The 23,665-nt window shown below is 38.4% G+C and overlaps 1 protein-coding gene across 1 annotated transcript in view; it reads left to right on the top strand.

Annotated features, from left to right (window-relative positions):
- The window catches only part of BBS9 (Bardet-Biedl syndrome 9), a 298,029-nt gene that overhangs the window by 11,078 nt on the left and 263,286 nt on the right, over positions 1–23,665 (top strand). Inside the window, 2 exon segments of the mRNA XM_086467596.1 lie at positions 20,682–20,856; positions 22,036–22,120. Coding sequence (XP_086323722.1) covers positions 20,682–20,856; positions 22,036–22,120 — 260 coding nt within the window.

The following is a 23,665-nucleotide window of genomic DNA, read 5'->3' as shown; positions in this document are numbered from 1 at the left end:
ACGGATGTCTGAGGCTGAGTGACTGCTACTAAAATTGGTGAACTGTTCCATAAGTAGACAACAAGGTATGCATAAAAGTATAGAAGGGAACTCTGTTTCAATCCAGCAGTTCTTTAACTTTGAGTTGCTGAAAATACTGCAGTTCCCTTTAGATCCTTACAGGGGCTGAAAAAGCAGAGGTTTGTTCAGACCAAACATTCAGCTTTCCTATTAAAGTTTGGCCTAGATTGGATTGGAGTAGAATCTGGTTCTTCAGTTTACAAAGCAGCTTAGTGTCTTTAGGATGCCTGTCTTTAAGGAGAAACTGCCTGAAATTTTTATCTGGAGTATTGGTTGACCTAGAGTCCTATCAGAGCTTTTAGACATTAGGCAGAATAGCTATTAGAAGCAAATGCTCTACTACTCTTTTATGTTTTGGTTTGGTTGTAAAGCTCCACTAAGCTTCCTTCAGCTGTTTGTAGTTAAATGTGTGCTTACATAAACCTCTCCCTGTGCCTGTTCTCCTCAGCTTCATTAAGGAGGAGGATTTCTCACAGTTTCTGTTGCTGAGGTAGCTGGGGAAGAATGTCTTGGCAGTTGTTTGACATGTTTGAAATATAGAAGCAAACACCACTAGATGTGTATCACATTGTCAGTCAGCTTCCTCCAGTGTAAGTTTTTGCTTTCCTGTCACTGCTACTTCATGGCAATCTGAGACCCTTGTAATGGTCTGTTAAACTGCACGTGTTTAGCTGAAATGTGATGGAGATGTAAAACATACCAAGTACAACTGTCACTTCTCAACTGATGAAAATTGTGTATCCTGTATATTAAGAAAAAATGTATTATAGACTTCTCCGAGGAGAGAACTGTGAGGTAAACAAACCTATTTTGTAGCCTAGTTGCTAGCATCTTTGTTCTTGCTGATGTCTTCAGATTAATGATTTGATGCTATGAGCAACTTTCACACGTGAAAGGATTGACGTAGATGTAACAGGAAGAGATGAAGAAAATCAACAAGCCCATTTATTTAGTCTCATCATAGAAGACTGAAATCTAAATTAAAGAAATGATTAAAGCTATGGAATAAAAAAGCCAAAGACTGAGAAGTTATCCAGGGACATGCATAGATTAACAGCGTGCATTTGTTTTTAAAATAGCAGTGTGAATTGTGGTTGTCACCACTAGATGGTCCTCTCATTACAGTTATTGGTTAGTCGGCTGCATCTCTAAAGCTGCATTTATACTTGAACTGACTCTACAGGTGTATTTACTGCAAGACTTAATGAAGTATAGAAAACACAAAAGCACTGTCTGGAAACCTATATATCTGGAAGTGTTTTATTGATTAAAACAAAATGTATTCTGTTGGTTGTAGAACTTTAGCAAAAACGCAAAATGAACTTGACTCGTACTTTCAGCAAAACTGTTAAGGGGCCAGGGATGTGGGAAATAACAAGGACATCCCTTATGATTATCTAGAATCCTAAACAAAGCTAATGGAAATGTTTAAAAAAAGTAAATGGAAAAAACCTACAAAGATGAAAATATAAATCAAGCACAATGTAGGCAGAGTTAGTTGTGACAGCTTTAAAAATCTGTGGCAAAGGGAAGGAAAATAATACACAACTCTTCATTTCTTTGCAGCTTTAACTTTACAGTTGTTCCTTGCTGTTAAGAATTTATTTTCTTGTTCTTTTTTATGCAGCGGTGTACCTCCAGTTCAGTTCTCAAGGCATAAATCTGATTACTTCTAGATTAATGTCAAGTCTTATTAAGCAATATTCTACATAATGTTTAATCTTAATTAAAGTTAAAACAATGTTTATTAAAAAAGTGAGAAGATTTTTTTCGTCTATGTGGTGATTAAATTTTAAGCCAGCATTGTTAAATTTGTGATTGATGTAATTTGATCAGAGTTTTGTTCCATTCTTAAATTTTTTGTTTACAGATCCACCAAAATCACATAGGTCTAGTTCTTTAATTAAAATAATGCTGAATTGGATCTGTTCTAGCTGTGCAGGAATTCTGGTTAATCAATTTACCTGTGTTGACTTCATGACTAGATGAAATAGTAGCAGTGAACTACCCTCATGGGGTAATATTAAAAGTTCTTATAGATGGGTAATCACTCAGAGATAGTTGAGATAATTATCAGCTGCTTACTTAATCTCATGAATTTTCATATTGGTACAGTAGAAGATTTGCAGGAAATTGAAATTAAGCAAAATAATTTTTCAGACAGCACAAATTCATATGACTTCATAATTGATTTTTATAGCCTTTTTCTAATATGATATTTAGATAATTAGTGCTGAAGTTATCTTAATTTTGTACCTACAACATATAGAAATAAACTGTCTCGTGCCTTGACTTTGTCTTGTTCGCATTGAGGGTATTTAGACATGGTGCTCTTATGTCTCTTTCTCAGATTTCTTTAACTTGAAAAATCACTCGTATTCCTGCGTTACCAGTTTCTGTTGAATGGATTACAACTCAGCTAGCTTATACCTGTTAGCCTAAGTCCTCCTACATCTTGAGAAAGAGTCAATATGCTACTTGTGCCTGACTGTTCTTAAAAAGAGAGATTTACTCATGTGGAGCCTGCTTATAAGAAATGATGGTATTATGCTCTTATGTAGTAAAAGAAAAGTGCCCTTACTACTGATTTGAAAAAATGTGCGGACCAGGCCATGATTTCATTCTTTACCGTGTTTGCCTTGAGTCAGATGTGGCTTATGTTTAAGGAAAGTATGTGCAATAAATTTCTGCTGAGAAGATATGAAGGATGGAGAAGTGCTTTAAAGTAAAAACAAAACCTCTATTGCTTGAAGCTAAGGTAGCTTTACAGATTATTACATTTCTTGCAGTTGGTCGTGCATTAGGCTGAATGGTGGGCAGGATAGTAGCTCATACATGAATAAACAACAGTGTATAAGGAGTGAATACTAAGATTCTGTGCTTTGAGGACTGGTGCAGGTTTCCTGAGCTACTGTCTGAAGTCCTTAGGAATTGTGTGAGTGATTACGTGCTGTAGTAGAAGGATGACCTTTCCCAGGTGAGGGCTGAGTTCTGTGATTTTTCCTCAGCGTGTAAGTGGTACATTAAAGTGGGTGTATGAATGTTCTAAATGCTTTCAGTTTTCTTTTTCAATTTCTGTTATTAAGATTTTGCCTTCTACTTAAGCACTAGAGAAACAACATATTGATCATTTACCAGTGGGACACACAAGCTGTTGGGTTATTTAGTGAAAGAGAGAAAGCACAGTTTAATAACCTTGCTTTCTTAGTTGCTAAGTTAGTTTTGAATGGTGTTCACTTGTAGATAATGGCTTTTTATTTTCACTGAAAAAGCAATATTACCGTTTTTTGCGATTCCCCAAAATATACATGCATTATCTAATAGTTAAATAATCAGTGAATTCATCCTGGTTTTATATAATCTCTTCAAATTATTTAGAATTGGATCCTCCTAATAATGCACAGGTTTTGGAATTTATTTTTTAATCTGAAACTTTAATGCCTTAATTTGGCTTCCAGAAAAGTTCAGATTTATTTGACATTGTTCAATGGATACTGTACCAATAAAAGGAAATAATAAAATGCTAGCAATGGGAAGGAAAAAAGAAAATACAGCTTTGACATGAAAAAGTTAGAGGCAAAAAAGTGTGAAAATACCCTCAACCTATCTTTTCCTCGGCAAATGGCCTTGAATTCATTTTACTTCTATTATAGCACTGGCCTAGAGGCAAAGTATGTTTAAATATTACAACAAAGAGGGTGCTATATGGAGGAATTTCTTTAATAATGAAATACAACATATGTGTAAACCATGCAACCCTGTAACAGGAAACTTTGTGAGAAGGGTAGACTGTGCTTAACTTTTCCACAATTCTGCAAGAATGAATTTTATTAGGTGTCAGTCAGAAAAAAATTATCAGCTGAGTTTTACGCTGTGAGGTTAAATGATTCTTGTGACTATGTTTAAATACAGCAGCAGTATAAATTTGGACTTTGATTTATTGTCTAGTTCTGTTAAGGAGCAGAATGTTTAACTGTTACCTTCCTGTTAAATTGCTTCTGGATAAGGACAGATTATTTGAAAGGCTTGGCCTTCATGATTTTTTTTGTGGAATAGATCTGCTGATGACTACTTTTAAATGGTTTCTCATGTAACTTTGGAAGCCTGTTAGTGTTGTGGGTTTTTTTTTAAATAATGGAGTTAGAACCTCTGAATTGAACATGTGAATGGAAAAATAATGGAAAATGTTCTCTGGAACTCTTACCATCCATTTCATTTCACCTTCCTCAACTTCTCTTAACAGTAATGGGTAAGATCATAGCCTAACTGAAGTACAAAATCCCATTGCCTTCAGTATGACAGAACTTTGTTAAATTATAAATTGCTAGATATATCACTTAATCTGCATTTCATTTAAACAAAGCACTATAATTAAAATGAAATAAAACCAATTGTAGAAATATATAACTTTGGGAGCAGTTGTATATGTAAGTAAAAGATTTGCTTCTCAAAACTCTGATAGATCTTACGTGATACTTTTTCTAATTTCTTTTGTTGAAGTATGGTACCCAAATGTGTGCAGTCATTGTGCATTGGTAGTTTAAAATGTTTTGTATCTTGCATGTGGGGTTACGGCTTCTGCAGTACTCCTACCAAGAATCAGCGAGTGCCAAGCAGAACAAGAATTACCTCATATGTTTTTAATAGTGCATGTATACTAATAATGACCCAATCTTGCATTTGTCTTTTTAGTGGCATATTGTTGACTCATATTTAATTCATCATCCTACTCTAATCCCTGGATTATTCTTCTTAGTGCTATTGCCTACCATCCTCTGGTTTCCTGTGAGACAATTGTCTGAGATCCTATCAGATGTTTTACTTAAGTTTAGAGATGCTGTCTGTAGAGTTTAGAAATGCAGTATATATTATCACCCTGTCTAATAAATAGTTTGGCATGATGAATTTTCTGTTACTTCAAACTTAGGTACAGCTTTATTATTTACACATGCACTTTCTTATTAACTGTTCCAGCTCTTCATGTGGATGTGTGTCTATCAGATTAGTTTGCTGCCCTATATTTTTTCAACCAAAAGAATGCAGTTTTAGTGTCTGACTTTGTTCTTTTTTGTCTTCTCAAAGAGTCTTTCAGAAATGTGTATATGTAGCTTTTGTTTATTTTTCTAGTGTTCTTATGTGACTATTTCATTACAAAAAAGTCTCTAACCTATAGAAATTTATTTGGAAGATCACCAAACCCTTGTTAGTTGCTTTTCTTACAGAGGTGAAATGTATCTTGTACAAGCTCTGATGCTTTCTACTAATTGTATTTTGGGTTATTAGGTTTGGTGCAAATCATTCCTACTAGAAATCACTCTACTCATCATTCAGGAGAGGTTTTCTTGGAGATTTTAGGTAGTGGTGAGTAGGTCTGAGTGTATCCTCCAAGCGCAGGAAAGAATGCAAAGCAAAGACAATGTAATTTGCCTGTATCAAAAGTGAGAGGGAACAAGCTAGCAAGAGGAGATAAAAATCAGTGGAAATGTGACAAGTTAATCTTTCTTCAGATTCACGAGGAGAAATCTAACTTTGTGGTATCCAGTTTGTGCTGATCATGGTCACAGCTTTTTCTAGTCCTTGTCATAGGTTTATCATTGGGAAACTTGGACAGCTGTGCGCATACAGATGAAAAAGATTTTTAAAAAGAGTCACCATATAACTAGAAAGCCAAGAAGCTGTAAAAAAATGAAAATTTTTGGTAGAGTTATCTTATATACTTGTTTCGTGTAGGACTGCCATGTTTTCCCCTGGGTGGTAATATAAGCTTTGGTCAATGAGACTTGAGCTTACATTAATAATAGTTCTTGCTAAGTAGCAGAGCCTCTGCCTGCTGGAAGTTTAAGGGCTGGTGGTGTACGATGCTGTCATTTCAAGTGGCAAAGTTTTAAAGTTTTAGGGTGTCCTAGGTTACAGTGTAAAATGTGCCCCCAAAAAAGTATTCTATTACCATCTTCAGGAGCTGTTGAGACCAGGTGGGGCGGTGCTCCCTGCCTCCCCCCTCTGGACTATCTCCTGTTACTGGGCACAACAATGCCTTATCGCCTGACCCATCGATAACTCGCTCCTGGGCTATCTCCTGTTAATGGCCCATCAAGGAACTGCCTCACGACTCCCCATCCCATTGTGAGATGCTCCGCCCGGGGGGAAGGAGCCAAGCAGTCCATGTTAAATAAAAACTGAGATCTCGAACACCCTAGCAGCCTTCTTCCACTGGATTCCCAGAGGAGTTTTTCCCCCCACTGGAGTTCCAGAGGACAAGAGCTACCTACCTACCACTGGACCTTCGGAGGAAGACCAGACCCCTTTACAAGATCGCTGCTTCCACAGAACTACATCCATCGCTTCAGGAGGACTGCAGCCAGCATCTGATCGGACTGCTACTGCCACCCTAACAGGGTGTCAGGTTGTATTTCTGACTCTGTCAGTGTAAACCAGTGGGTTGTTTTTTTTTCCTGCCTTGTGTTATATATATATATATTAGTAAAGAATTGTTATTCCTATTCCCCATATCTTTGCCTGAAGGCCCGTTAATTTCAAAATTATAATAATTTGGAGGGAAGGGGGTTGCATTTTCCATTTCAAGGGAGGCTTCTGCCTTCCTCAGCAGACACCTGTCTTTCAAACCAAGACATAGGGGAAGCTGGAGAATTCTGAAGTGTTTAAACAAGCAATCTAGCACAAAAAAAAAGCTTAGCAGACCAAAAAGAAAATTTTTAGTTATTGGATTCAAAATTAATTTTTTAAACAAAATTAATCTGTAACTTTACCATGCGTTGCTGTGGTTGTCTGTTTTGTTGCCCCTTGTGCAAGGTCAGATCAGATGAGAGCGTTCATAACTTAAAGTAGTGCTGCAGCCTTGCTAAGTTTTTGCATTTCTTTAGCATGGCTGAGTCTGATTATCAGCATGATTTAATAAAGATAAACATGAATACCCCCCCCCCCCCCCCCCCGCAATGTATTTGATGACTATAGTGAATAAAAAGGACAAGGAAGGGTTACAGCAGAAATAAAATATATGCAAATACTCTTTAGTATAATGATTGGTTGGAACGAAAGTGTGTGTCATCTTGCTTACCTGCAAAAGTATGAAAATAATATTTTGCAAGGTTAGTCGCAAGGTTATAAGACCATTTGAATATTCGCAGTGTGCTTCCGACAGTCTTAAAATACAAGATAATAAATTGTTCCTTCTTTCTAAATCTACGGTGTCTTTTCTGAGATTGCCGAAAAGGAAGCTAATAGAGATGGTGATTTTTTTCATAGAGGTGTAAGTCACTGACTCATTTGGTCACAAAATAAGAGTTAGTCCTTTCTGTATGTTGTTTTCTAGCCTAGGATGTATATAAAGAAATGATCTGAATGTGAAAATTGGCTGAAAAGTTTGACCTAAGAGTCTGTAAAGTAAAATCCCAGTTTTGTGTTGTAAGCTTCAGTGTTAGACTATTTTTAATGAGTTCTTTGGATGTGACTTCAGTTATTCTGGAGAGAATTCTTCAGCAAATATTTTCAACAATTCTCTAGCTCAAAAAATTAGTGAAGAATTGAAGTGCTTTGGGAAGTGCTTAGGAACCAAGAAGCTTCTTAGCCTAAGGAGACTAGAAATGGAGTAGGAGAAAAGATGGGGAATTTCACTGGGTTTTAGCAGTGAGATTTTGTAATTCTGTTTGGTTATAGCTTTGCAGGTCTGTCTTAAATGGCATTTTAAAGATGGTAGATTTTATTGTATGATGGTGACTTAAGATCCTACTGATAACTTTTGAAAGTACGTAAAATATTGTGAAATAGGGTCTATCATAGAATGGTATGGATTGGCAGGGACCTTAAAGTTCACCTAGTTCCAACTCCCCTGCCAGAGGCAGGGACATATTCCACTAGACCAGGTTGCTCCAAGCCCCATCCAACCTGGCCTTGAACACTGCCAGGGAGGGGGCAGCCACAGCTTCTCTGGGCAACCTGTTCCAGTGCCTCACCACCTTCACAGTGAAGAACTTCTTCCTTACATCTAATCTAAATCTACCCTCTTTCAGTTTAAAGCTATTACTCCTTGTCCTGTCACTACATGCCTTTATAAAAAGTACTGCTGCATCTTTCTTGTAGGCCTGCTGTAGGTACTGGAAGGCTGCTATAAGGTCTCCCCAGAGCCTGCTCTTCTCCAGGCTGAACAACCCCAACAGTCTCAGCTTGTCTTCACAGTGGAGGTGCTCCAGCCCTCTGATCATTTCTGTGGCCCTCTTCTGGACCTGCTTCAACAGGTCCAAGTCCTCATGTTGGGGACCCCAGAGCTGGACACATTACTGCAGTTGGGGTCTCACAAGAGCAGAGTAGAGGGGGAGAATCACCTCTCTCAACCTGCTGGCCACGCTTCTTTTGCTGCAAACCAGGATATGGCTGGCTTTCTGGGATGCAAGCACACATTGCTGGATCATGTTGAGCTTCTCATCCACCAACACCCCCAGGTCCTTCTCCTCAGTGCTGCTCTCAATCCACTCGTTGCCCAGCCTGTATTTGTGCTTGGGGTTGCCCTGACCCAGGTGCAGGACCTTGCACTTGGCCTTATTGCATTTATGAGGTTTGCATGGGCCCACCTCACCAGCCTGTCAAGGTCCCTCTGGATGGCATCCCTTCCCTCCAGCGTGTCTACTGCACAACACAGCTTGGTGTTGTCAGCAAACTTGCTGAAGGTGGGGTGCACTCAATCCCACTGTCCATCACACCAACAAAAATGTTAAACAGTGCTGGTCCCACTACTGAGCCCTGAGGAATGTCACTGATCTCCACTCAGATATTGAGCCATGGACCTCAACTCTTTTGAGTGCGACCATCCAGCCAATTCCTTATGTGCAGAGTGGTCCATCCGTCAAATCCATGTCTCCAATTTAGAGACAAGGATCTTGTGTGGGACTGTCAAATGGTTTGCACAAATCCTGGTAGATGACATCAGTTGCTCTTCCCTTATCCACCAACACTGTAACCACCTCATAGAAGGCCACCGAATTTGTTAGGCATGATTTGCCCTTAGTGAAGCCATGTTGGCTGTCACCAACACCAACCATTTCGTTATTTTCCATGTGCCTTAGCATAGTTTCCAGGAGGATCTGCTCCATGATCTTGCTGGGCGCAGAGGTGAGACTGACTGGCTTGTGGTACCCTAGGTCTTCCTTTTCTCCCTTTTTAAGTATGGGGGTTATGTTTCCCCTTTTCCAGTCAACGCGAACTTTACTAGACTGCCACAACTTCTCAAATATGATGGGTAGCGGCTTAGCAACTTCATCCACCGTTCCCTCAGGACCCACAGATGCATCTCACCAGGTCATCCTCTGAGCTTGAGGGAGGTGATCTGTAAATACTAACCAGCTTTCTTGGGCCCTTCTTCCCTCTAGTGCTTTAACCCATGGTATTCTACCAAGCAGATCCCTGAGGAGGTCAAAGTCTGCTCTCCTGAAGTTCAGGGTAGTGAGCTTGCTGTGCGCCCTCCTCACTGCCCTAAGGATTTTGAACTCCACCATTTCATGGTTACTGCAGCCAAGGCTGTCCTTGAGCTTCACATTCCCTAGCAACCCCTCCTTGTTGGCGAGAAGAAGGTCCAGCAGAGAACCTCTCCTCATTGGCTCCTCTATTGGAGAAGGAAGTTATCAACGTATTCCAGGAACCTCCTGGATTTCTTATGCCCTGCTGTATTGTTCCTCCAACAGATGTTGGGGTGGTTGAAGTCCCCCATGAGGACCAGGGCTTGTTTATGTGAGCCTGCTCCTATCTGTCTATAGAGGGCCTCATCTGCTTGGTCTTCCTGGTTGTGCAGCCTGTGGCAGACCCCCACTATAATGTCACCTGTCCCTGCCCTCCCTTTAGTCCTGACCCATAAGCTCTTGGTTGGCTCCTCATGTTCAACCGAGCTCAGTGAAAGGTCTGCTATTGATTTGTGACTCCTTAAAAATGTCTGTGTGCCTTAACTATTTGGTCAAAGGCTATTGATTTGGAAGGGCAGCTGCTGACAGTACTTGTCTTTATTTCATTTTTATTTGTGGTAGATTTGCTAGTTCAGTAAGATGTTCTATAATATTTATATAATGTATGATAGATGTATAACCTCAGATGAAGGCAGCTTAACATTGGAAAGGTTCACAGACTTTCTTCTACCTTCTTTAGAAAAAGTGTATGTCAGTATTGTAATACCTCTATGAATGCAGGGGCTTCAGAGAAGATTTCTGCAGTTGCCAGGGCTTGTAAAGTAGTTATGCAAGAAACAGAATTTAATGAAAAAGATTTCTAGCATTTCTTTGTGAATTATCATTATTCAGGCTACATCTATGCATACAGCCGTTGTCTCATGCACAGCTAATGTTCTTTTTCGAGACCCACTCTATTTGTACTGTCTATAATTTGTTGCACTGAAAAAAGAACAACTTTGTGTGATACTGCTTTCGCAGCTGTCTGAACATGTTTCCCAAGACTATTTCTTACGCTAGATAGAAACATTCACTTTTGAATGTGGGAAAAATTATTTGCTTAATATGAAGGTTGTAATAAACAAATTTGAGTACTAGAATATGTTTAGGGGAGGAGACTTTACCTCTCATGTCTACACAGTGCCAAAGACCACATTTCTTTCAGTAGGAACTTTTGCGTGCTGGATGTTTTTTGGATACTTTTGGATTTCTGTACTATCAGTCTCTTGTGCTCCTTTGAACCACACTAGTGTTTTTCCTAAGGATCCTTCAACCACCTCAGGTCTACATGAACTTTGAAGGGATCATTCCCAAGTTGCATAATTTAACTATGTCATCTGTGGTAAGAGTCAGGTCAAGAATAGAGGAGTATATCACAGTTCTCTAAAGGAGTGAGGGCTGATTGGCTTTTGGAGATACTTTAATAGTTCAAGATTCCTCTTCCATCTAAAATCCTCCTTATGCTTTATGGCAGGCAGAAATCTGCAAGAGGTTGGGTAGAGAGAATACAGTGTGATGGCTGAGAGAAGCAAAAAGATTCTTTTTCCCATGGCAGCTCTGACTGCATGCTTTACTTTGGCTTGACCAGGGAGGCTTCTTACAGAGTGGGCTGTTGGAGAGAGCCCTAACTCCATCTCTTGTGTTGGGACTTGTGAACAAGTTTTACTGTAATACTTTAATATCCAGAAGGGATTAGAAAATAATTAAAGCTAACATCAGTAGAATAAGGATTTAGTGTTTTCCTTAAACGCTTTCCTTAGTTTCTCTTAAATTCCTATCCACTTCTCTATTTTTATTTCTTTCCTGTTGAAGTGTTTTCTCAATTCCAGCAGAAAAGTACTTAGTCTCAGCTGGAACACATGTACACTGTGAATTGTTTGGGATGGGTACCTGCATTAGCATTGAGTGATGCGGGGCATTTTTCCTTTTCCTCTTTATGTGTGTTCAGAGTATTGCACTGCCTTGGTGGTGCTGTCAGATCCTTTGGCCTAGGATGAATGGTTGCAGCTGAAGTCCTGAACTTTGATCCCTTCTGTAGTAATGCGATGAGCAGCCACCAGACCACCAAGCTTGTCAATTCAGAGTTCTTTCTGAATGTACACTGACATGTGTTTCCTGCTTTGGGTTGGGGAAGTAACCTAAGACTTGCCTTTTACTAGGCATACGTTGTTTTAAGAACTGCCCGACATATTTTCAAATGTTTTTTCCATTAGTCAGAAGGGATTCCTGAAGAGCTTTTCTCATGGTTGACCCGGATCTATTTTGCTTTAGGAGCTATGCTCAGCAGCAAGTTGAATTCTCCAAAATGGGTTTGAACTAGAGGAGACTGTCATCTATGCTGGGAGGAATTTTGGGGAGCAAATTTCGGTGGTGAAGGAAAAGGAAAATGTATTTCCTTGTTTCAAGTTAGGACAGTAATTTCTGTTCCAGTGTGTGGGAATAGTTTGTGTCCATCGTTTCGCTCGTCAATGCACTATGGATTTAACTTTCACTATATTAGGAAAACATTTCCCATGTATCATTAAAAGGCTCTTAGATTCCTGTGTGCCTTGTAAATGCCGATTTATCTTTTCATTTTTCCTTGATGCTTCCTTCCACACAAGGCTTTTGACTGCCACAAAGTTATCTCTGCTGACATCTCCCTAAAATATGAAACTTTACGAAGCTTTTTCTAATTTGTCCTGTTCGATACTGTAGTTTTCATTGCATGATTTCACATGGTGCTCAGGCCTTGTGATTACATAATGTACTTTTTATGAAAATGATTTGGTGCCAGAGGGGAGGCTCAAAGTAGAGGAAATCATTAACATACAAAAAACTTGAAGTCCAAAATAGCTTTAATTAGAAGCTTATTTCAAAGAGCTACCACCGGCCTCTCATTTTGGCTTTGCATTAGCTCTAAAAATATGTTGTGGTTTAAATGTGTGACATAAATGTATTCATATCATGCTAGAATAACAAAACTACAAAACAACAGTAGCTGGACTTGTGCTTAAAAGTAACACTTTCTGGCTGAGGGACACTCCTCTTGAGACTCAAGCTGCTGAAACTATGTGGAGTACACTAAGTGATTCCATCTGATCTGCAGAAAACACTATGGGTTATATTTTCACTTTATAAATATGTCACTGGCAAAGCCAACTGGCTGCAGTAAGCTTTTTTGAAATGGACATTTCGTCTGAGCTTTTGGATTTCTTAAAGTGAAACATAAAAACTCCATTCACTGGCTACACATTAAAAACAAATGGCCAAAGGAAATAAGTTGACCTATAAAAAGCTGGGAAATAAGAGTTCACACACAATTTAATTTTCTTTAATTATGCTTTACATGTAATAGTTTGGGTAACTGGAGTTTGATCCACTAATACAAGCTAGTTAAAATCCAAATTGGAAAATTAGTGAGTAGGAACAACGCAAATGTGATGAACAAAGTGGTAGAAATATTAAGTGATGCTGTGCTTTTAAAGGCAAAAAGAGTGATTACTGATTAAGTCTTAGGTGCCTTATATTTGTTTCTTCCTATATTATGGTTCGGTACTGCAGTATGCTTGGAGATCATTGGAGTGATCTAAAGAACTTGTCATATTATGCAATATTCAATTATATCACTACTGTTAAAACAAGAGATATTTTAACAATTGTATTTGTGTGTGATTAGGGATTATGGATGTTAAAGACGAATGCTTCCATGTCTGATATGACATATAGCTTCATATAAATTGCAGAAGGTGCTACAGTTTTTCTATTCAGCATTTTCACGATGTAATGAAATTGTTAAGAATAAGATTGATATTCAGAATATACATGAGAGCAGAAGCTATTACTGCTTGTTACTTAAGCAGTAACACCTCAACACTTCTGCTGACCTTCACTTTTTTCTTGAATTGTAATATGTCTACTAGATTATCGCTGCATATCAATTATATCTGCTGTAGTGTTTGTCTTTAAAAATCAGAAGAATAGAAATTAACAACTAAATGGTATACTTTAGACAAGCTTAAACCCTGAAGGTTGTGGTCAGAAGCCATCTAAAAGATAGCTGTCTCACTACCATCAGTATAACCAGAAGTATCTGAAACTTAATTCTACTACAAAATACATAAGATTTTTGTGTTAGTAAGGGCATTCACTTTACAATTAAATGTCTTTTAATCTTATGATATATTAAGCACTATTTAGAACTTTTCAGAACAGTAGAATAACAATATGGCAAAAATTAAAATAATCAGTTATAATGTTTTGTGACAAATTATTTTATGCACAATTTTAGTTTTTTTGGATTTTTTCCTGCTTTTATAGCTTTCTAAGGAAGAAAAGATGAAAAATAAGAAGCCTTAAGAAATGACGTACAAATGTGGTGTTCTACTGTGCCTTTAAAAAGATTTTCAAGCTGATATCTGTAATGCTTTTATCTGCTTTTGTCTTCACATTTCAGGTACCAGGCAGTTCCCTTGAAGCTAGACATTGAAAGTTAGGTTTCTGGAAATAGGGCAGACAGCTGCAGATTTCTTCTGTAGCACACTGCTGATGGTAGGAAAATTCGTAGGGAACTGTGGAAGGGGAGTTAAAGATTCTCTATAACCAGACTTAAGAGGGTTGTATTCTTGGTAAAGGTGTAAAATAGAAGTGGAACTGAGCAGTTAGCTAATGTAAAGTTTTCAGTAATGAGAGGGTTTTCAGTATGCCTTTGAATGCCGAATGCAAACATATGATTTTGAGGTAACAGATGTAGAATAACTGTGGTCACATGGACACCTGGATTATGAAGCACTATTTTCTTGCCAGCCAAATAAAAATACCATTAGTTATTTCTAGTAGCCAATAATTATACCTTAAGATGACTATACCTAAAAGACTGTGGTGGCAACCAGTGGGCTAGCACCTTTTACTGGCTATCAGTGTTTGTACAAGTTTCTCAGAGTACTTTTACTGGTTACTCATAATTTTATCCAGATGACTAACTCGTACTTTTTCTAGACTGTGCCAGTAGTGTGATAATCATGTCAGCAACTGTTGGGAAGTGAAGCTGGATATCATTGACATTGATAGCATACCAGTGCAAAACATCTCAAGTTTCTCTAATGGTTTCTGCTGTTTTCTGATCAGGAGTATGTGACAGGACTAAATCCTGTGAAATTTCACGGCCCAGAGGAACAGGTATATACCACAGTGCCTTGGAGTAGATCAGAGATGAAAGATAGAATGGCTTCTTTGAATGCCTTATTTGAATAATTCTTTCTGTGACATCTAGTCTAATCCCACTTCCCCAGCAGGTTCAGCTAGAAGTTGCCCAGGATTTTGTTCAGATGTGTTTTGAATATGTCCATGGAAGGACACTCCACAACATTTCTGGACAATGAGTTCCAGTGTTTGATGACTTTCACAGTAGGAAAAAAAAAAAAAAAATTATGATCACTTAGAATATCATGTGTTACAGCTTGTTCCTGTTGACTCTTGTCCTGTAACTGGGTGCTACAGAGAAGAGTCTGTCTTCCTCTTGTTCATTCTGTCCTATTAGGTATTTATGCACATTGGTGAGATTCCCCCCGAGCCATCTCTTCTCCCAGCTGAACAGCCCCAGATCTCTAGCTTCTCCTCATCTGAAAGATGTACCAGTCCCCTAATAATCTTTATGGCCCTTTGTTGGACTTGCCATGGTATGTCCCTAGGTTATTTTTTGTACTTGGGAGCCCAGAACTGGACCCAGTACTCTGGATGTGGCCTCACCGATGCTGAGTAGAAGGGAAGGATTGCTTCTTTCAGCTTCATAGTGACACTCTTCCTAAGGTAGCCTGGGATACTGTTGGCCACTTTTGCTGCAAGGGCTCATTGATGGTTCATGGTATAATTTGTCCGGGAGGATCCCAGGTCTTTCTCTGCAGAGCCATTTTCCAGCTGGTTGACTGCCAGTGGGTACTGATGCTTGGGGTTATTCCTTGCTGGGACAGAACTTTGCATTTCCCTTTGAACTTTGTGACATTCCTGTTTGCCTACTTCTCAAGCCTATTGAGGTGCCTCTGAATGGCAGTACACATTTTGAGCCTGACAGTTCAACCAGTCTTCAACCCACCTCATTTTCTACTCACGTAGCCTAGACTTCCTCAGCTTATGTACGGGGATGCTATGGGAGGCAGCACCTAAAGTCAAGGCAAATGTCATCCACTGATTTCCTGTCATCCACAAAGCTACACACCTCTTTGTAGAACACAGTTAGGTTGGTTAAGTGTGATTTCACCTTTGTAGATCTGTGCTGACTACTCCTGATTAGTTTCTTGTCCTTTGTGTCTGGAAATGGTTTCCATGAGCATTAGTTCCTCCATTACTAAAGCCTGCACTCCTGAAGTCTAGGGCTGTGGTCCTGTTTTATTACAGAATCACAGAATGTTAGGGGTTGGAAGGGACCTCAAAGATCATCTAGTCCAACCCCCCTGCCAAAGCAGGACCACCTAGAGTAGATCACACAGGAACGTGTCCAGGTGGGTTTTGAAAGTCTCCAGAGAAGGAGACTCCACAACCTCCCTGGGCAGCCTGTTCCAGTGCTCTGTCACCCTCACAGTGAAAAAGTTTTTCCTTAGGTTAATGTGGAACCTCCTATGCTCCAGCTTGCACCCGTTGCCCCTTGTCCTGTCATTGGACATCACCGAGAAGAGCCTGGCTCCATCCTCCTGACACTCGCCTTTTACGTATTCATAACCATTAATGAGGTCACCCCTCAGTCTCCTCTTCTCCAAGCTAAAGAGACCCAGCTCCCTCAGCCTTTCATCGTAAGGGAGGTGTTCCACCCCCTTAACCATCTTTGTGGCTCTGCACTGGACTCTTTCAAGCAGTTCCCTGTCTTGAACTGAGGGGCCCAGAACTGGACACACTGTTCCAGATGCGGTCCCACCAGGGCAGAGGGGCAGGAGAACATCTCTCGACCTGCTGATCACACCCCTTCTAATACACCCCAGGATGCCATTGGCCTTCTTGGCCACCAGGGCACATTGCTGGTTCATGGTCATCCTGCTGTCCACCAGGACCCCCAGGTCCCTTTCCCCTACGCTACTCTCTAACAGCTCAGTCCCCAGCCTGTACTGGTATACAGAAGCAAGACTCTACACTTGCCCTTGTTGTATTTCATTAAATTTCTCCCCGCCCAGCTCTCCAGCCTGTCCAGGTCTCTTTGAATGGCAGCACAGCCTTCTGGTGTGTCAGCCACTCCTCCCAGTTTTGTGTCATCAGCAAACTTGCTGACAGTGCACTCTATTCCCTCATCCAGGTCATTGATGAATATGTTGAATAGTCCTGGTCCCAGTACTGACCCCTGAGGGACTCCACTAGGTACAGGCCTCCAACTAGACTCTGTTCCATTGACCACAACTCTCTGACTTCTTTCCTTCAACCAATTCACAATCCACCTCACTACCCGATCATCTAGACCACACTTCCTCAGTTTAGCTGCGAGGATGCTGTGGGATACGGTGTCAAATGCTTTACTGAAATCAAGATAAACCACATCCACTACACTACCATCATCTATCCACCTGGTTACGTCTTCATAAAAGGCTGTCAGGTTGGTCAAACGTGACTTCCCCTTGGTGAAGCTATGCTGCCTGCTCCTAATGACCCTCTTATCCTTGATAGGCCTAGAGACAGTGCCGAGGGTAAGTTGTTCCATCCCTTTTCCTCTTCCCCAGCAGGATCAAGGATGAAAACAACCTGGGCCCTTACACCCTTAACCATCACTTCTAGAGGCATGTCACACTTTGATAGTTTCTGGCTCACCCCTGGCAGTTGCTAAGCTTGTGTGAAGTTATTTGTGGGGTGATGATTTGCTCATCTGAAAATTTTTTAAAAAATTACAAATTCAGGGTTGTGTCCTACTATCAGCTTAACAGCCACCAGATAAGTACCAGATCTGGCTTGGGAGTGGGGAGGAACTATGTGACCTAAGCAAGTGGAGCTGGAGGCCCAGACGGAAGGAGGTGAGTAGGACTGCTCTTGCCAGCTGTAGCAAAGCATTAGATGGGTTTTGCTCATTTGTCTACTCACAGCCTTAGTGTGCCTCAAGTGATACTCCTTCAACTTGTATAGTTGCTACAGATTTTTATGAATACATTATTTTTATTTCTTCTATTTGCATTAATAGTTGATAGTGTCAACTATTAGTGATGAAAAGTAGAACATTCAGAATTGTAGGACCTTAATATTAAATAACTTTCAAATTCACATATGCATCTTGATTTATTTTTAATTGAAACATATAAGGTACTTATTTATAGGTCACTGTCACTAATTTCTGAATTGTATGTTAGTGAAGTAATTGCAGTGTTCTTGGCTAGTACTTCAGAGACTCGGTGTAAGCAGCAAACCAAATGTTTATTCTAACTATGATCGGTAGTTGCTGTAACCTCTTGAATACCACATTTCAGGTGCAGAATGTCAGCTACAAGTTATGAATAAATCAAACAGTTCTGGAATCTGTCCTATGAAGAATATTTAAGAGGGTAAATGATTGTTAAAGACTTAATAAAGCTGCTTTATACAAATAATTTCAGAGGAAACATACTAGTTATGCACATTTAAGATGCATATCTAATGTGTTTGTATACTGTAAAATATGTTTCTAATTTTATGAACATTAAATTCTAAGATTGAACAGAAGCCCTAGGCCCTGCTTTATAATTTAAAAAGTCTGTGTAGAAAATCTGAGGAAAATCTTAGCTCTTAAACAATTGATCTCTTTAGAAAATGCTTTTGGAGATCTATGTCAAACCCTTAATTCTCTCAAAAATGATTGCATTTAGTCACAGGAAACATTTCTTCATTGACTTTTGCTTCTAACAGAGCTAAAGAGTTCACATTTCCTAGAAGGATATATGACTAATCTGCACGTGGAAGAGGAAACATTTAAAATGTTTCAAGTTTCCAGTGTAGTGGTAGAAACTTCAGAATGTCGTAGATTAAACTTTTGAGACTTCAAAATTGAAGACATCAATTTTGAGACATCAAATTGAAGTTGCTAGTGACAACTGGTCACTAGTTTAATAAGCTGCTATAAAGATGATATATTTAAATTTTCTCACTTGCAGTGGTAGAAAAAACCCCAAGATATATTGGCTTGGCTTCAGTATTAGGCAGAATCTTAGTCTGACTGCTTTTGAACAGTACTTTAATTATTTCCATGTTGAATTGCTTTTGTATAACACGTTAGTTTATTAATACAGATTCTGACATTTTTCAGCTTAGGAAGATGAGTTTTCATTGTTTCTCAGCTATGCTTCTTTTTGAAGCCACCAAGGTTTCTTGATTAGTGGAGTATTTCATGTTTAATAAGGAATAAGGGATTTTTCTAATGTTTAATAAAAGTATTTTCTATATTTAAATTTATTAATTTGCCAATTGGAAATGCTATTACTACCTTGCAGTAGTTTACCTTGCTAAAGCAAAACGTGCTTGATATTGTCAGTTAATGCACACTTTAGGAGTTTTGAAACACACAAAACCTCCACTAAATAAGGATGACCTTTAAGTTTTTCAGAAAAGGTCTATGTAGAACATAAGGGAAGAAACAGGTGTTGTGATTACGTGCTTGAAATGCCATCAGTGTTCCTGAAAGTACAGTGTTGAAATTGTTTTACAGTTCTATCTATAATCAGTGGTGTGAAGGACTGAAGTATTTTAAGTTTTTCGCTAGAGACTGAAAGATTCAACTTTGCCTCTAACAAACATGAATTACACTTTCAAATGTCCTTCCTATCAAATGGTTGATATTTGCAACAGGGTTTATAGAACATGAAGTGAATTATATGTAGAATCTGGAAAGAAGGATGGGAAAACTTGATTTTTAGAAGATGGGAAAATCTGAAAAAGGAATGAGGGGGGGCAAGTGGAAAGGACCCAGCTACTTTACCTTCCTTTTGTTTTGTGGTTTTTTTTTTTGTTGTTCTTTTACCCTAAGCTAAATTTTTATTATATATTTTAATCACAAGGACAAGTAACATGATACACTGCTGACCTATTACACTATTATTGCTGTTTATTTTAAAGTAGTTAAAGTTTCTATGAAGAATCACAGTGGAGATGAACAATGTTTTGCACTGTACTTTAAATTTGTTGCTTTTTCAGAAATTGAGTCTCTCTTTGACCTTTGTTACCTTTATTGAAGTGTAAGAATGAAGTTTTAGTCTATTTTTGTTCTGCTTCACCTTTCTATGTTAGAAAACAGTTCTTAACAGATTGAGGATTGATCTTAGTGGACAGACGGTTTGTTTGGGTCCTCCATGTGTATAGAATAATTCCTGAGGCATAATGGAGTATTTTAATGGAGATGAATAGACGTTTTGTGTTACAACTATTTCGTGTTGTGTTTGCAAGATAGGGGCTTATTCAGGAGAGAGACTTCTATCAACTTCAGAAGGTAGTGTAGCTCTCTTTGAATGCATGCAAAATGTCGTCTGTTTGAAGTGTTACCCTTGCATATGAAATGCAAACTGCATAATCAGCTTCTGATCTCGGAAGTCTTCCAAAGGAGACTTTAAATTTAGATTAGTGTACTTGAGTCATGACAAGTCATGTCTTGCATCATGTCTTGAGGCTGCTGAATAACGGATGAGGCTTGAAGTAATTTACTCCAAGCTGATTTTTTAATTTTTTTTTTCTCTCTTGTTGGTAACAAAGTGGGCCTGTTTTGTTTTTTCTTGAAGACAGAAAATATGAATGCAAAGTGCTGAAAACATTACCATTGTATTATTTTCGCAACAATACGTATTTGTAGGACTTTATGTTGCTTAAGTAGACTTGAAAGAGTAGAATTTTTAAACCACGGTTGTTAGGACTGCTGGTAAGCTATGGAGGCATTTAAGAACCAGAATCGTTTGGGGAGTATTGAAACATTTCTTAAAACTGAAATTGTAATAGTTATATATTTAGAAATTTCTAACTATTTTAAAAATTTTTTTTCCTCTTAATATATTCTGAATGTTATTCCCTCCCAAATCCAGTTTGTTTAGTAAGTGAGCTTTTAATGAGATTGGAATATTTAGTGTTCTTCCTCTTAGTAAACACTCATGTGAAATAAAATGCATCCTATTTTTATTAGGATTACAATTTTAATTTAATAACACTTTTAGGATTAAAACTATAAAAATAACATTGCTTTCTTTCTTTTGTATTTCTTTCTTTTGCTTTCCTTAGGTCGAGATTTGATATGCATACAGTCCATGGATGGGATGCTCATGTTGTTTGAACAGGAAAGCTATGCTTTTGGCCGTTTTTTACCTGGTTTTCTTCTGCCTGGTCCCTTGACTTACAGCTCTCGGACAGATTCTTTCATTACAGTGTCTTCTTGCCGACAGGTTGAGAGTTACAAGTATGTGTTCATATTCTGTAATTATAGCACATTTTTGTGTGATCTTTTAATATGTAAACAAATTAAAAGTTATGTCTAATTTTTATTGCCTTTGGTAATATTCTATCTTAAAGCAGGTGATAGGTAGTTGCAATAAAGAAGAAAAATGTTGTAGGTTGTTGGGTGATTACTGTCTCTGTACATTCATAGAAGAAGGCCTACTGTGTGTCCTGAGGACTTCATGGTCCTATTTTATTTGTGTAAATGTGTTGTTTATTAACTTATCAAGGCAAATCGTGTTGTCCTGCAAGTGTCAGGTTTTTCCCTGCTTCAGTTCAGTCTAATCTGTGCTTTCAGAGTGGTCTGCACTACACTGCTTGAGCAAGGTGTTCCTTCCTGTTGTTTCCATGGGATTTTTAATTTGATGCAAATAGGTGTTAGTCTGATGAATGTGTTCAGTTTTTCAGAAGAGATTTGAGACAGGGCTTTGGCTTCTGTGATCATAGGATCCTCTCAAAGAACTGAAGGCTGGTGGGGAGAGATGGAATCCACCTGACAAAGTGGCAGAGGAGGCTTGTTAGCCTCCTTGACTGCTAGACTGAGGGACAGGTGCTAAATCCATCAGGTAGGTGATGGTATAGGGCATAAGGGTCAAGTGCACAAACAGGGGTGCTTTAGAGGAAGTGGGATGAATGAGGGGCCATATTAAGTGTGTATTTACAAACACTTACAGCCTTGGCAACAAACAGTTGGAACTAGAAGTTGTGCAGTTAGAGATGTGACAGGGTGGCTTGCATGATTAAGGTGCTGTAATTGATGACTCCAGGCTCTAGAGGAAGAAAAGACAGACAGGGTGGGACTTGTGTTCACTATGGCGGAGCAGCTTGAATACATGGGACTCTCTTACGGAACCACCATGTTGAGAGTTTATTAAGCATCCATCTGTTTAGAATCAGATGGATGCTAGAGGAAGGGGACATTGTGGTGATGCTGATGATAGATGTGTTGCTTTCTAACAATGTTTTTTCTAACAATCCTTTTAGACTGTGCTTTTGCTGTATATATATATATATAATGTATGCATATAACATGTATACTCATAATAATTACATTTTCTTTTTTACTTAGTGTAAGGGTATTAACTACAAAGATATATATATGCTTTTTTTTTTTTTTACTTTTTTAAACTTCCTATAACAGATACCAAGTGCTGGCATTTGCGACAGATGCTGATGAAAGGCAAGAAACAGAACAGCAAAAACTTAGTTCTGGAAAAAGGCTTGCGGTAAAACCTGTTTATTTTACACAACCTGTATGGTACACTGCATACATGTTAAAAAGACCAATGCTAAGTAACCAATGGAAACATTGTCTGCTGACAAAGGACCTGATCCAATTGCCGTTAAAGGCAATGGAAAGACTCCAGTAGATTTCTATTAAAATTTCTTCGGGCCTCAGTTGTTTAAGGTTGGGCCTTAAAACTCACAGTTTCTAAGGAGAGGAAAAAACCCCAACCAACTGTGTGCTGGAAATAACTATTTCTAAGGCAGCCTTTGTAATACAGAACCTAAACTGTAGGAAAAAAATAGATGAATAGGTACACCTGAAATATTGCTCATGTTTTTAATTTAAATTTATTTTTGACTGTATTTGACTTACAAAAATAACCTTGTTCTTCTTGGGGAATCCTTTGTACTTTGAGAAAATTCAGCAGTGAAAAGTGTTTCCATAAATAGTCAGTATCCTGGACCCTTTTTTTCAAAAAACTGTGGATTCAATGATCTTCAGGAGATCTCTGTGACTACAGTTTTGAATATTTGACCTACCTCCTATTAAGAGGAAGAGAATTTCATTCTCTGTGGTCCTGCAGTAGAATTGCTTGTCTGCTAAATATAACGTGTGAAATGCTGGATTCAGCATATTTCAGGTATGACAGTAAAATATTGGGAGAGAATCTTCCTTCCAGTGGCTAATCGTAGAATATTTTCAAAGTCAGAGTCCTACATCTTGAATTAGGAGAAGACATAGTTTTTAAATAAGAAATTTGGAAGCTTCATCAGATATGCTGCAAATTAAATACTTTTTTTTAGTCTAAAATGAAAATCATATATGGAGACAAATGTAATAAGCCTGGCCTTTTTTCCCTTTGACTTTTAAGATGGCACTTCCATCTTCATGTATCAGATATGCCAGTATGTTTACCAGCACATTCTATGTTCTTTAAGGAAAATGATTGATGCTGTTCACGTAGGAAGTGCTGACAGTTGAACTTTGATATTTTTTACTTCAGAAATTCTAAATTTCTGTTTAACCAGCTTGGCAGCAGTCAAAAACAATTTTTGCATGTGTGAATTAGTTGAAGTTTCTCAGAGGAGCTGAAGTAACAAACCAATGAAATCTATCAATAAGCAGTAGTATTGTTTAAAGATGCAAGGATATAGGCTCCTGAGTAGTTGTCTATTATATTGATGTATGTAGTTGGAAAAGTGGACAAGCTATGATATACACAAACATTCTACAGATTGAAGGGTGTACATTAGTGACTGCGATATTGGCTTACACACCTAAAACTGTCTATTTTTCCATTTACATGTATTGTTAGAATAAGTTAGCACCTTTTGCTCTCTAACCTTGCCCTTAATATGTAAGGACATGTACAGAGGCAGATTTAAATGATTCTAATACTCTGTTCTTGGATTTAATAGTTAAAATAGAAATAATTTTCATTTTGAATGGAATGTGTATTTTAAAATTTAAGTATACTTAAGTGAACTGCGTAGCCATCAATTCATGACTTTCAAAAAGTAGGTGTTTTTGCTGCTTTACTCAT

This window comes from Leptosomus discolor, chromosome 7 (assembly GCF_034619465.1).
Source record: "Leptosomus discolor isolate bLepDis1 chromosome 7, bLepDis1.hap2, whole genome shotgun sequence".
Lineage (NCBI taxonomy): Eukaryota > Metazoa > Chordata > Aves > Leptosomiformes > Leptosomidae > Leptosomus > Leptosomus discolor.
Note: the sequence above shows the minus strand (reverse complement) of the source record. Positions and strands in the feature narration are given on the sequence as shown.